This window comes from Strix uralensis, chromosome 3 (genome assembly GCF_047716275.1).
Source record: "Strix uralensis isolate ZFMK-TIS-50842 chromosome 3, bStrUra1, whole genome shotgun sequence".
In the NCBI taxonomy this organism is placed as follows: domain Eukaryota; kingdom Metazoa; phylum Chordata; class Aves; order Strigiformes; family Strigidae; genus Strix; species Strix uralensis.
Window position 1 is genome coordinate 88,462,397 of NC_133974.1, and position 13,987 is coordinate 88,476,383.

At 34.5% G+C, this 13,987-nt stretch overlaps 1 protein-coding gene across 5 annotated transcripts in view; it reads right to left on the reverse strand.

Moving 5' to 3' along the window:
• Positions 1–13,987, reverse strand: part of CEP170 (centrosomal protein 170) — a 106,137-nt gene that overhangs the window by 31,429 nt on the left and 60,721 nt on the right. For 4 of the 5 annotated variants that reach the window (XM_074863239.1, XM_074863237.1, XM_074863236.1 and 1 more), the window contains exons 10-11: positions 7,807–7,956; positions 1,380–1,506 (exon numbers count right to left, since the gene is read on the reverse strand). In XM_074863239.1, the coding sequence (XP_074719340.1) occupies positions 1,380–1,506; positions 7,807–7,956 (277 nt within the window). The remainder of the gene's footprint in view (positions 1–1,379; positions 1,507–7,806; positions 7,957–13,987) is intronic. The other variant, XM_074863240.1, reaches the window with a different exon arrangement.

Below are 13,987 nucleotides of genomic sequence, written 5' to 3' on the forward strand. Positions count from 1 at the left end.
GCAAAAACCAAAAGAACTTAGTAATAGGCAATTTTTTCTGCAGAAGGCTTGACTGCTGCTGGGACCAGGTTTGCAGTCTAAGCAGGGAGAGAATCACATGATTCCTCTCTGAAAGTGGTAAAGACTTGTTTTTAACAGTTGAAAATGCAGTCTTCTCAGAGACTAACTTATAGGTCAAAAGATGTAGCTTGCTCTGAAATTGTAACAGACATGGATTCTTGAAAATCTGAAGAAAGCCAGCAACTATAACAAAAAAGGTAGAGAACACACATTACACTTGTGAATGTGACTTTTGGGGGAAAAACAAAACAAACCAAAAAAGATGCTCAAAACTATAGAAAGAAATAATTTATTATACTCACCAATGTCTAACAAGAGGTTATTGAACACATTCAGTAGATGGTAGTATGTCTTCACAAGTGGTGGTGTACATACAAAGCATTTCTACTTCTAAAACATATTTTTTGCCCTAATCTTTTAAACTTTGTTTTGAAAATTTCAGTCAGCTGTAATAAGAGGAAATGCTGGAATTGCAGAACAAAAATGTATCTCAAGTAGTAGACTGATAATTAGTTACTTCTTGATCACTAAACAGCATTACCACTTCCAGAATATGAAGCATTCATTAACATGACATCCCTTTGTAGTTACCAGTCAATTTTGTAATGAAGAGCTGCATTAACTCCAACTCAATACAAAAGTATCGATATAAAAATTACACTATAATTCTGTGTTAAATCATCATCTCTAAGGTGAAATTGAGAGGAAGAAAACAGCAGAGGAGAAGTAAAGTAAGGTAAGCAACTCCTTTATAGTCAAGAGTGTAGATCTTAAAGAACAAACCATTTAAAATAAGAAATGTGAATAGTTTAACTAAGGAGAGATGTAGTCTGAACATTTGGTACTCAAAGGAAACAGAGATAAAGTTGTTCGTTGCTGAGGAGGTTTCTATGGTTTTCTATAAGTATGTTATGCTTCAGCTGAATAATGACTGAATAATGAAGTCTCAGGTTGGACTTTTTAACAATAAATCTGTTAAAGTCTGATTTGGGGCCAGTACTGGGAAAGATGTAAGGAAAGAAACATACTATGCACACCAACCCAAACTCCATTCAAGTGAAAGTTTCTTTAATATTAAACAGTTTTTATATTTTTTGTTTTAGCAACATTCAGTTTAATATTGGCAGTCTTCTGCCATGCCAAACAACACTATTGTTCAGCTTGCTTTTATGCTTTCTTCTCAACGACACCAAAGTATTTCAGGTGAAGATGAGGTACTAAGAGTAAGAAAGCTACTTATTTAGGTACATAATTGCTCTTTCCTCCCTTTCATACGTTTCTTCAGCAGAAATCATGACAACAAGAACAGCTTGTAATACCATTTTCTAATGGAGCAGGCCCAGATGACTCCAATCTGATGTCATCTTGGTCATGATGTGTGTGATTGGCAGCCAAACTGGCCCACTGTGATACCCAGCGTTTACTTCCAGGGGCAGTAGAACCTTCCTAAGGAAGAAAAAAAAGCAGAGGAAAAATTACAACTGTTTGACAAAAAGCATGTCCTCTTTCCAAGTTTTTCCTGAATAGATATGTCAGACACTATTTTCCTGGAGGAATTTAAAAAGAAGTTTATCTCAATAAATTTTGGAGTTATCAGCTCTAGAATGGAAAACAAACAAACAAACAAACAAACAAAATCTATCAGTACAGAATAAACAGCATTTCCTAGTGCAGTGAACTTTTAAAGATCAGAATCTATATAAAATAGATCATGTGCTAGTTTTAAAACCAGGTTATTTCAGTCCTCATCTCAGAAGAGCAGGAATCATGGGGTGTTGGGGTGGGGGTGTATGTTCAGAAATTTAAAATGTGCTTCAGGAAGACAAGAAAGTGACAGTTTACCAGTTTAGAAGACCCTATTGTCCAGATGAAATATTGTATTTACTTCATTACAGACAGACTACCTTAAGGACTGAAATAGTAAGATAAGCTATGATGGAAATGAAAGGAAGATCACATTATTTTTTGGCCTAAAGAAAAAAAGAAGCAAAGATTAGTTTTAAACCATCCTACTGGGTAACAGTGAAGTCAATGCAATCAGTATCTGATCATTTTTTGCAGCTGACCTAGAAAGAAAATTAATTTACTTTGATGGTAAGCCTTTTGAAACCTCAAAAATTTTTAAAATGTAAAAAAAAAAAATTAATAAAAGTAAATATTCTTTTTATGTTGTACTGTTATAGTATCTTAAGTTTGCTTTTTTCCTTCAAAAATGATTTCTAAATATAATGCAATATTACTGTTTTATCCAACATATCATAGCCTCTCTTGGTCAAATCTCCAAACCAAGACAGCAGGCAACTGTCGATGCATATATATGTGCACGTGCGTTGTATACACATGGGCTGTACACTGACAAAGGCTTTATAGAAGTTTACATAGTCTAATTTGTTTGACTCAAAAGACAAAACACTGCAAATGACAGAAGTCATTGACTATAGTTCCAAAGGAGTTACACAACCATAGGCAAATCCAACAAGAAATCACAATTCAAGGTCAACAAAAGAGATAGGAAGGACATGGAGATACCAGTAACTTGCTTAATAAGGAAATTTCTAGGAGCTATTTCAAAGGTTAGCTGAAGCTCTGCTGGCTGTTCAAATCTTGGCTCTTCCATTCAAAACACTAATTTCTGCCTAATGACTTGTCCACTCTGGGATTCTAGTCTTTGACCAGGAACCAACTCTATAAATTTTATAAAATTTATTTAGCATAAATGGAATGGTGAACAACGCAATCTAAATTAAAAATTACTTAGACATTTGAGAAGATCTTATGATTTTGAATTTCTCCTAATGAAATGAATGACCCTAATTAATGCAAACAAATTCAACATCATGAATCTCTTTCAGAATATTAGGAATATAGTTAAGTCAGAGATGCACCAAATCATTTGTTCGAACTGTTATACAAATTTCCACATTATGAATTAATTTCCTAGAATCAAAATGTTATAAAATTCAAGTGTAATAACAGCAAAGGAAGGCAATTCAATGTTTTTGTTATTTATGGGCATTTCTGAACACAATGCAAGGAAAAGGATGCCAGAAAGAATATTACAAAAACCCCATGCAAAAATGTGCAGCATTTATGCATTGACAATTACTGCTAAAGTCTCATTTCTCTTTCATATCTCTAAAACTTTCTTTTCTCTATTTCCTGTCCATACCAGTGAACTTCCATCTTTAATAACACTATTAATTACAACCAAAACCAAATATGATAGATGTCCCAATTATCTTTGCTACAGAAAACTCTAACTAGTTCCTTGTGTACCACCTAACCAATTCCAGAGATACAGATGTGATATGTATCGGAAATCTGAATTCCACTTCACAATAGAGAAATATATTAAGACTTTGCAGATTAACTGTAGTATAGCAACATGTTAAATTAACTTTTCTCTGAATGTAAATAAACTGCCAAAAAAGTATCTTCTACATAGCAGTGAATGTAAATGTGTTTTGCCAACTCTCTGTATATAAAAGCACAAAGCTGTAAAAAGCAGTTCCTTTTGATAGTAGTTTAAGCACATCCAAAAGGTGAAAAGTTTATAAAATACACATTAAAAGAGTCACATTCAGTTATCCTAACAGTCTTTCTAAAATCTGTATCAATTTGCATCTTACAGGCTCTCAAGTGAGCAATCCTCAAAATTTTCTCTTGAATACGAAAAGGAATTTCCTAGTCTTTCAGAAAAGCTGGGTTTACATAAGAGATACCAGCCTTTTAACTTTGTGTTAAATCTGCTTTCCTTTATGCTTATCTCATATACAAAGTAAATTGAAGTAACAGATCTTCAGAAAATGTACCAATGGATTTTTGTGGATTATTCAGCCTGAAGATCTATGGCTTCAGGCTCTGTATCTGAAAAAAACCCAAAACACCCACATGACACCTGGAAGCGTCTCCGATACTTGGCATTTCAGAGCAAAATAGTTCTTTTTAAAAAATAAATTTCAACAAGCTGAATAAAAAAGTCTTTTCAGACACATAGTCCAGTCATCTCATGTTGTAAGAATCATATTACGCCACCCTTTCATAAACTGAAGTGCCGTCTTGAAAGCAGTTCTTTCAGTCCCTCCCCACTCTACCTGCTTCAGAACAATATCCCTCCAGGGTTGATGACCTTTTTTCAAATTTCCATACTTACTTTATTCACAGCCAATGTCTTCACATTTGTTCCTGGAACAATATTGACATCTATCTCAAATACTTCTTTCTCCTTCTGTTGCATTTACTCCGCATATACAACAAAACCCAGCAACTGTACCTATCTCAGCTACTACTTTGCTAGACTAAATGAATTGTATCAACCTGTTCTCATAAAGTCAATCTCCATTCCCTTAATAATCTAAGTAGACCTCTTTGTACCTTCTCTAGTCTTGTATTCACCCTTCTTAACCAACAATGGTAACAATTCTAGTGCCAGAGGATGTTTCACTAACACTTTCTACCATGGCGACAACACTGCCCTTTTCTACTGACAACACATTTTCCAGGGTATCCAAGAGTTATATTAGCCTCTTCACAGCCATAAGACATTGGTGACACAATAATCCTATGTTTCACTATAGCATCTAAGTTCAAACAAAAAGTAAGCATCAAACTTTAGACTGAATGGTTTGCTCTACAGAAGAACAGAAAATTAGTGTAATTAGAGAGGACAAACGAAAGGAAATACAGCCTCTAAATACACACAGCAGTTCTCCATTTCTAAGAAGCAATATTGCAAATATTTACATGAATTAAGTTACTCAGTAGTCAGAATGTCAGCAGTATTATTTATTTTATCTTCAGTGGAAAAGACATGAAATGGGCATTCAAAACTGGAAAGGGAACACTGTAGTCAATGGCACTGATGACACCGCAGATGTAGAACCACGTTTCCAACTGTGCTGCAGTCCGAACAAAAAATTAAAACAACCCCCCACAGTCCAAACAAAAACCAGTATGTCCTTAAGCAGCACATCAAAGATGTTGATAAACCACGTATATTACTTAAGAACGGTGGTCAGCATAGACAACTGGCCACTGAAAATTTAATAGAAGCTGGATGGATAAATCATAGCCCAAATATCTGCAGTACTTTTATTAATCAAGCTCTAGTAATAAGAATAAATTATAACAACAACAACAATAATATTCTCTTTGTTCTCTATCTTATATAATTTTTGTTCTTAAATCACACTTACCTTGGTTGGCAAGTGGCAGCTTATAGTATAGAAAATAAAAATATTTAAATATTTTAAATAGATGGATTTAGGATTTCTACTGCCTATCTGTAATCATTGAAAAGGCAAGAATCAGTGCATGCTGGCTCAATCCAACCGTGTCAAGACATTCACTCTGCATTTTATTTAGTCTCATGACATACACTACTCCAAAGTACCTGAGCTTGTCATATCAAAGGAAAAGCTGATAATTTATTTATAACACAAGCAGTTTTTAGGTCCTTTCCAAGCATGTTATTCATAATACTTCACAAGCCCTGTAAAGGTAAGATATTTAAGTTCAGAATAATCTTTCAACCCCAAAATGGTTTTTATAAAATCTTCATAATTTCCCAAGCCATCTTTTCCATCTTCCTGAATTGAAATATCTTAAATTTTTATTCTCTGCTTTTCCTATGTAAATCAAATTCTGAATTCGCCTCATTCTGCTAAATCATCTATACGTACAACTGTGATAGGCAGCTGGAACAAGGTCCACCCATAATCTGAGTGGATGCAAGCCTGGAACACTGAGCTACCCTGAGGCTACCTGACTATTTAGCCAAGATCCTCAATAAGGTTTATTAGCATATGATCTGCAGCTCAGTAATGCAGTAAGTCTTCCAAAAACCACAAGCAGAAAACTTTGTATATAATGAGAACATGATACCCACATACTTTACAAATCAAACACATTTTCCTCTCCCTTTCCTAGTGATAAAACAAACTGAGTGTAAGTTTTGGTAATAAGACTTTAAATATTACAATCTTCCCTCAATAGCTACCCTTACGATTGTTTTCTCATTATGATACTACAAAATACACCTCGATTTTTCTGAATTAGCTTCTCTGTTACTTCTACACGCGTATCAACCAACTTTAATTTTTAACTCTCTCTGGTAAGCTTTTTTCCATCTTCATCTGTCCTCATTAGTGTCCTTTTTACACTAATTCTTGCTATATTCAAATAGCTTATGTCAGTTTTGCTCCTTTACTTACTAATTTTCATTTTTTCCCCATCATGCCTTGTAAATTAAGACTGTGCCAAATAACCCACTCCCTTCCCAATATACGAAGACCTTTTTATTCAGCAAAGTATCCACAGTAATAAAAAGGCATCATTCTTGTAATTTCAGTCTAAATCAATGTGAGTTTTAGTATGCCATTGCCAGAAGAATTCTTAAACCTGCCCTATGATTGCAGAAGTCTCAATCTTCTAAAATCAAACCCTGTTATTTGCAAAGTATGACACCTGGAAAGCTCAATTATGTTTATAAAATAAATCATATATTCTTCTGCTGCTTATGAAATTATACAAATGGAAAAATATCAATACTTTTAATAATCTTGAAAACTGATATGGCAAAAATGAGCTGAATGCTGTAAAAGGCATGAAAAATAAGGGAGAGAAAGACTGCAGTTACAGATTCATGTAAAGAAGCAAGATGGAAGGCAAAGTCTGTCAAATTCTTCCACAGGACATGCCCATGCTGTATGGCAATAATTTACTCAAAGCAGTAACCTTAAAGAAACTATTCAAAGATACTAATTTAGATACAGTAACATACTTGGCATATCAAGACTGCACAGTAGCTGAAATGCAATCATGATAAAGAACACCTCTAGGAGAAACAGATTCCTAGAAACTAAAACCAATGTATTTCCATGGCAGGTACAGAAAGTCATACTTTAAGCTTTTGATATATTCCAGAAAATTTGCTTATTTACAAAGTTTGCTAATTTACAGGATTATACTTCAGAAACAGTTTGCCATGGCAATTAGAAGTAAGTGTGGTGTGCTTCGCTACTGTTACCAGATTAATTCTGCTCCAGTGTAAGCCCGTTCTGTTCCCAACACATTTCAAGTTATAGTTTATCCATCACAATGATACCAGAATGTCTCCCAAGATTTCAATATGAAATACGATTAACATATAGCTTGTGTGCATATTCTGAGTCATATATAAACATGCTTTGCCTAATCTTTCACCAACTAATGAAATTATACTGATTCTGAGGCAACTAACATGAGTGGGATCTCACTTAAGAACTTAAACCGTGAATGAAAAAGCTGAAGTCCTCTGGCTTCGGAAAAAAATCTGAAATATACTATCCACCATTTTTTTCCTAGCTGATGTTTTATCACACATTAAATGCATACACCTTATTTCTGAATTTTAATATAGTTACTTGCTTTGGGCTATAAAACATAATCAGCTTTTCCTGCTGCGTAAATTGCGAAAAGTGTGTACTGTGCAAATGTATGTTGCAAGGAAGCTCCTGCTACATTTCCATTACACTGGTGTCAGTGCACATAGAAAGGCAGCAAAGTTTAAAACACGTTCATAATGTCCCTGTTTCTGACAGAGAAGTTCTGATAATGCAATAAAGGCCTAAGAAAAATAAAATACTTAGAGATCTGAGCTAATATTTTCTAGGCAAGGTTTTGTTTGCTGTTTAACACTTACTGATCAGTTATTAGTGCTCTCTCTTTTTGGAAGAAAAAAGAAGACCATCAAAAATTAAATTCTACCTCTGTGTCAAGAAATCCAGTTGTACTCAGTGGTCTTTTTTCTTCCAGCACTACTGTAGCAGAATTTATAGCCCAATCTTTTACTAAATCTTTCTGGTTCTCGTTGATAACAGGCCTATTATAATCCTGGCTGTCATCCACTCCAAATACCTGAAAATGAAACAAACCATTACATACATTAACCCAATACCATCCTGATACAATGTTCAATGTTAATGGATGGATGGTGGCATGCTGAAGAGTGAGTTTAAATAGGTTTTGCTGTATTATGCTTATCTGTCATCTTGGTGAAATCTACAAATTAAATGGAAGAAGTATCTACTGCAATTAAAAAAAGAGCAGAAGTCTACGTCAACACTGAAAATTCAAGGAACTGCTAGTTGGAATGGTCAGATATGAAAAAATGACTCCTGATGAAAAAAACAAAAGGTAAAGGCAAAAATCATTACAAAAAACATTTTACAGTCCATTTCCCAATTAAGGAAAAAAACAACTGGTACCACCAAATTTTCTGATTTTTGCTATAATCTAGTGAAAGCAAGAAATACAAATGCTTACATCTGCTAATAATAAGCTTAATAAATTATTTCTCAGATACAAACAAAATTTCAGGTTTTCATTTGTATAGGGACTTAGCAGATGTTAGAAGTCCACCAGGTCTCACAAACCATGTAGACTCATCTCACTCAAGATGTGGATCGCCACAGTTGTTCTGCTACACTGTTTCCTACTGATGCTTATATTAATCCCCTCCACTTGTGATAGAATAATTTTCCCATGACATTTTAAAACTATTTCTCAGAGAAAAATACTAGAAAAATATAGAAAAATGTTATTACTAAGGCAATTTAGTAATAAGGAGAGCCAGCATATTGTCTGTCAAATTTCTCATGAGTCACAGATACTAAGGAATATGAATTGCTTTTAGAATTGATGTGTACTTCAAAGAATATTTTGTATCTTGGAAACATATAATTTATAAAATTTATAAATTTCTGCTTAAGAAATAAATTCACTACTTTACTACTAAGGATTTGAACATTAAAAAAATTACAGAATAAAAATGGAAAAACCTGACACACGTTAAAATTGTCTGCTAAAAAAAAACTAACATCAAAAATTGTTTTGTCTTAGAGAAATACAAAGAAAAGGAAAGAAGGAAATGACCTCCACAGATGTTGTCCTCCTGTAAAAAAATACTACTAGTGCAAAAGAGAAAAAGATATACAGGTTTATTTTTTCCCCAAAACTGTTTTGTAATTCAGTTTTGCACAGCAAAGCTAGAGGACTGGTTTATCAAAATTCTAAACAATGCTAGTGTATTTAAAATGGATTCACCACTAGATGGCCACAAACCATAATGTTTTTTAATGTCTGAGTAGATGAAGGAAAAAATAAAAAAATTAGGCACCTTGTCATTCAAATCCTGCTTATGCTCTTCTAAGTGTCCAGAATCATGTTGCTATTGCATTTATAGATTTATAACTGAGGAAGCTTTTTCAAATGCATTGGATTTGTAGTTTGCTCTCGTGTAAAAACTTTGCTTTCTGCAATTCTAAAATTCAGGCAATGCTCCCCAATTTTCAATTAATATATAAATCATGTCTAGATACACTTATGCACCAGTTGCTTGAGTATTTCATAAATATGTCTTTTCCCAAAGTGTGATATAACTTTTCTCTTTAATGATATACTTTTGATTCGTACAGTTGTAGCAATTTTTGAAGATACAAACCAGTTAGCGTCCACTGCCTCCTTTCTTTGAATATATTGCTATTCTGCAGCCACCTTTTTCCTTGATTAACATAGTTCCATTGATTACAGAGTTTTACATGCTCTTTTAATGAAAGGAAATTCTGATTTTATAGCATAAGCACCTGAAGGAAAATATGAATTCAACACTTCCATATCTAATCAGGACTGGAGGAGTAAATTGCTACCTGTAAATTGCTTCATATTATCTGGTGCCACATTCATTTACCATGTCAAATTTCTTTACTTTTATCACAAATGACAGCACGTAAGGCTTCTTTCTTTCAGTCCTACTTTTTCTAGTACTGAAGTCCTATTTAAGCAAATCTTGTTATTCTTCTTCTATTACTGAAATTAGCTGCAAAACCAAATTTGAATATTGCCTATTTTCTTCTGTGAAAAGTAATACGGTAGACCCAAGTAATAGATTTACCTCCTAATACTCCACTTAATGCTCCCTCTGTATATGGTGGGAGAATATCTATATCTATATATATAAAAAGTGTGTGTGTATATATATATATATATATATAAATATGTAGGCCAGAAAAGATAAGTAAAATATTTGGGAACACTATTATAGAAAGAAAGAGAATGCACCTTCTTCAATAAATGTATATTTTTGCACTACACATTCATTCTACATCTAGGAGCACTGGTATGTGCATGCACCTGCCCTAAATTCCATTGCTACACAACTGTAAAGCTCCTCTTCTCAGCAAGAAAGAAGAGATTCACACAAGTGAGATCTATCCCAAAGACTAAATTTCAGAACTGTGATACATAAAAACCCTCTGAAAAAAATTCCATTAATACATAATTACGACTTTAAATATGAAAACTCTGCAAAAGGTAAAAAATTTAGGACATCACTTACACACCTGTCACACATCTGCAGAAAATGAATACTATCAGAATTTTAGAATTAACTGATCCACTTACACTGTTCACCAAATAATGAGAATATACCCTCATGGAATAACCTGAATGTTTCCCTCTACCATTTAGAAAAATGCAATTTGTACTTTATGGGTTGCTATGATAAGGTATGTATGCAAACAGTGGGCTGTTGTGATTGAAGCCTGAATGGATAGAGACCTGTATCTTCCTACAAAGACTGAATGACATTCTTCAAGGCTTCCAATTCTTCACACGTTTCTGTTCTTTAAATATCTTCATGATTTCAAAGTCATTTAAGGGAGGTCTAGAAATAACTTAACCAAACCCAAAAAATCCTGAGGAACTGCTGATGACACCCATCGCTGCATCCCTTATCTATTTATACAAAAAGACTGAAGTTTCTTTCTGTAAAGCTTGTATTTGTCAGAAGCAGCAGCTACAGCTTTAAACAGAAGCAACTACTATATGTATTTTGATTAACTGCATTTGGGGAAGAAAAAGATGAAGTCAGATTCCATGACAGAAGTTTGCACACGGTGTGGTATTTGAAAAATGAAAATTTCTTTTTTTGTTTTATTTTTGACAAAGGAGGTAAAGGGATTCTGTGCATTCATTTATGACTTCAAGAACTTTCCTAACGTTCTCAAATGACAGATATCCAGCACACAGCTGCCAATGAAAAAATAAGTTTCCTAAATATTTTACACTTTTTCATATCACTGTAAACAATAAAGATTTTCACAAAATCATGATCTTGCATTTCTGGAGACTCTGGGGGATGGGGAATAATGTGTTTATCTTTTAAATTAGGTACCTGTATGTACCATGAAGAAAACAATCCTAGAAATCTTTTTTTTTTTTTAAACCCAGATATTAATACGTTTTTTTAAACAGATGTAATTTAAAAATGAAACTACCAGAGAAAGATATTTCCAAGATAACAGCTTCCTACATGCAATCATTCTGGAAAGTTAAAAGTTTTCTGCCCTGCTCTGCCCTATTATTGTTTATAAAATTATATTTTAGCAGAAAGACTAGATTATTTTATCCTGAATGCTCCAAGTGTCATAAAGTTACAAAACAAACAAAAAAGAGATTAATTTTTACAGAATCCCTGAAATCTGACTGATGCAGAAAATTCTAGGCACTGCACCAATCTGCACCATTACATGGGGTTCCTTCAGGGTCTCTGCCACACAGCTGTAATAGTGGAACTGACAGAAACATTGTATAAACTGTGGTGGTGGTGTTTAAAAATAACTACTTTATTGTTACAAAGCATGAAAAATTTCCATTGCAAAGTAAGACATTTTGAACAGCAAGGGAACAACGACCACAGCATTGTTGCAGAAAGTCAAGCCGTATTTACTAAATGTAGTCAACATAATTTTGTTTAACCTGCAATTCAGGTGACCTTTTAAGCAAAATACAAGTGATAGTCAAGACTGCATCCAGTTTTGGTCCTCTCAATGAATGAGAGACATTGTCTAACTGGAGGAAGCTCAGCAGGGGGCTGCCAAGATGGTCAAGGCTGGAGTACTTTCCCTGTGGGGAGAACCTGGGGAAGCTGGGCTTGATCAGTTTGGAGAAGGGAAGGCTTTGGGGGTGCCTAACAGTAGCCCCCAGTACCTATGGGAAGCATATCAAGGCAACAGCCATGCTCTTCACAGTGGTGCATGGCAGGAGGACAAAGGATAACTCATGTAAGCTGAAACAAGAGAGGTTCAGACAGGAACAGTTTTCTTTACTCTGAGGACAGCCAAGCAAGGCTGCCTAGCTTCTGACCTTGTAGGGTGTGAAGACCCACATGGATAAAGTCCTGGGCAACCTGTCTGACCTCAAAGCTGACCCTACTTGAGCAGGGGGCCTGGACTAGAGACATCCTAAGGTCTTTCCCAACTTATGTGATCCTATGATCCTTAATAAGAGTGATCCTAGATAATAACTTAGCATCTCAGGTCAGCCTTCTAGCTCAAAGAGTCAGTCTTCTTGACAAATCCCAAAGGGAAATCCAGTAATTTCTCAACTGAGGAACTGCTAACACTAGGGCTGACATATAATGAAGTCTCCTAGATCAGCAGGGAAGAGGGAGTTCCTGACACATACTTTTCAGTTTCAAAGCAATGAATGGTAAGCTCTCCAAAGATCCCCCTGAGATAGTCCATTTACCTTCTGTGGTTCTACCAGCAAAACAAAGGGACAAAACAGCAGGCTAAAAATATAGCAAGTCCCAAAGCAATATGCCATTACTTGCTGGAATGTAACCTCAGCCTGAAAAGTACAGAGGTGAAGTAAAAAATAACTGATGGCAAAACAACTGCACCTTGATGTAGGTATTAATAAACTCCATCACTTTACCTCAGCCACAGTTTTTCCAATACTGTAACTGAGAAGATAGCCTTATCTACATAAAACAGTATTTTTAAAAATTCTTTATCCAATAACAAACAAGAATTAAAGAAATCTATGTAAGACAATGCAAGTGAGATGTAATCATTGCAAGTAGTGCTGGCGTACTTCTGGAGACATCATAAGTTACAGGACCAAATCTGAGCACATGCCTTGTCCTCTTCTGCAAGGGCTAATTTTGTAGAAAGCAGAGTAATCTGTTTTGGCAGGCCATTCACGTTTCTCTGTGAAAACAGCTCATGACTCAGAGCACACCTGCTTGTCACCATAGCTGAAACATAGCTTTAACACAAGCTAGCTTTAGTGTTTGTGAATTGGTCTTGTTCACTCTCCTTTCCCCCCTTCCCTGCACCCCAACAGATGAATTAATATCTTTTGTACCACAGATAAACTATACTAGAGGTCAGTATAATGACTTTAGGATTAATTATCAAAAGTGATGATTCTTTAGAACCACAGAAGCCATTTTTCTTTATTGATATATATATGCGAGATCTCCTAGAAATTTAAATAAAAACTGTTCAGAAAAATTAATGGCAACAGGAACTATTTTTCTGAATCAAGAGGAAAAAAATGGGTTAGCTAAACCCCCCCCTCAGAACACCTCACTTGATGTTTTCCTTATGTGTTCTTTATAAACTTTAAAGTTCTCGAGTAAGAAAAAACATTTTCCAGTTGTATCTCATTTACATACCTTTCAGAGTTCCTAATGTTGGGACTTTATACTTACTTTTATTAAATTTCAGGGCATTAATTTTAAACTATTTCATGGTTTATGAAGATCACACTGCAGTTCTACATATTGTAATTTCTCAGTACTTAATGTTCACAGAGCTAGTTCCTCATACAAAGTCATTACTGAAGATACTGATATGAATGGAAAAATAGGTTTTATTTGAGACTCCTAGAATTCACTCAGTTTTATAGCAAATTATGTATATCAGAAAAGGGATTCTATTGTTCTGCATACATACTTACTACACAAAGCATTAGAAAACATTTCTAAGAGCACTAACACAAAGTAGGAGCACAAATTTTATACAAAATACAAATCTTAATAATTCTATCTATTTTTAAAATTTTGAGTTTCTAATGTTTCCCCAATAGTCTTACTGCTGTG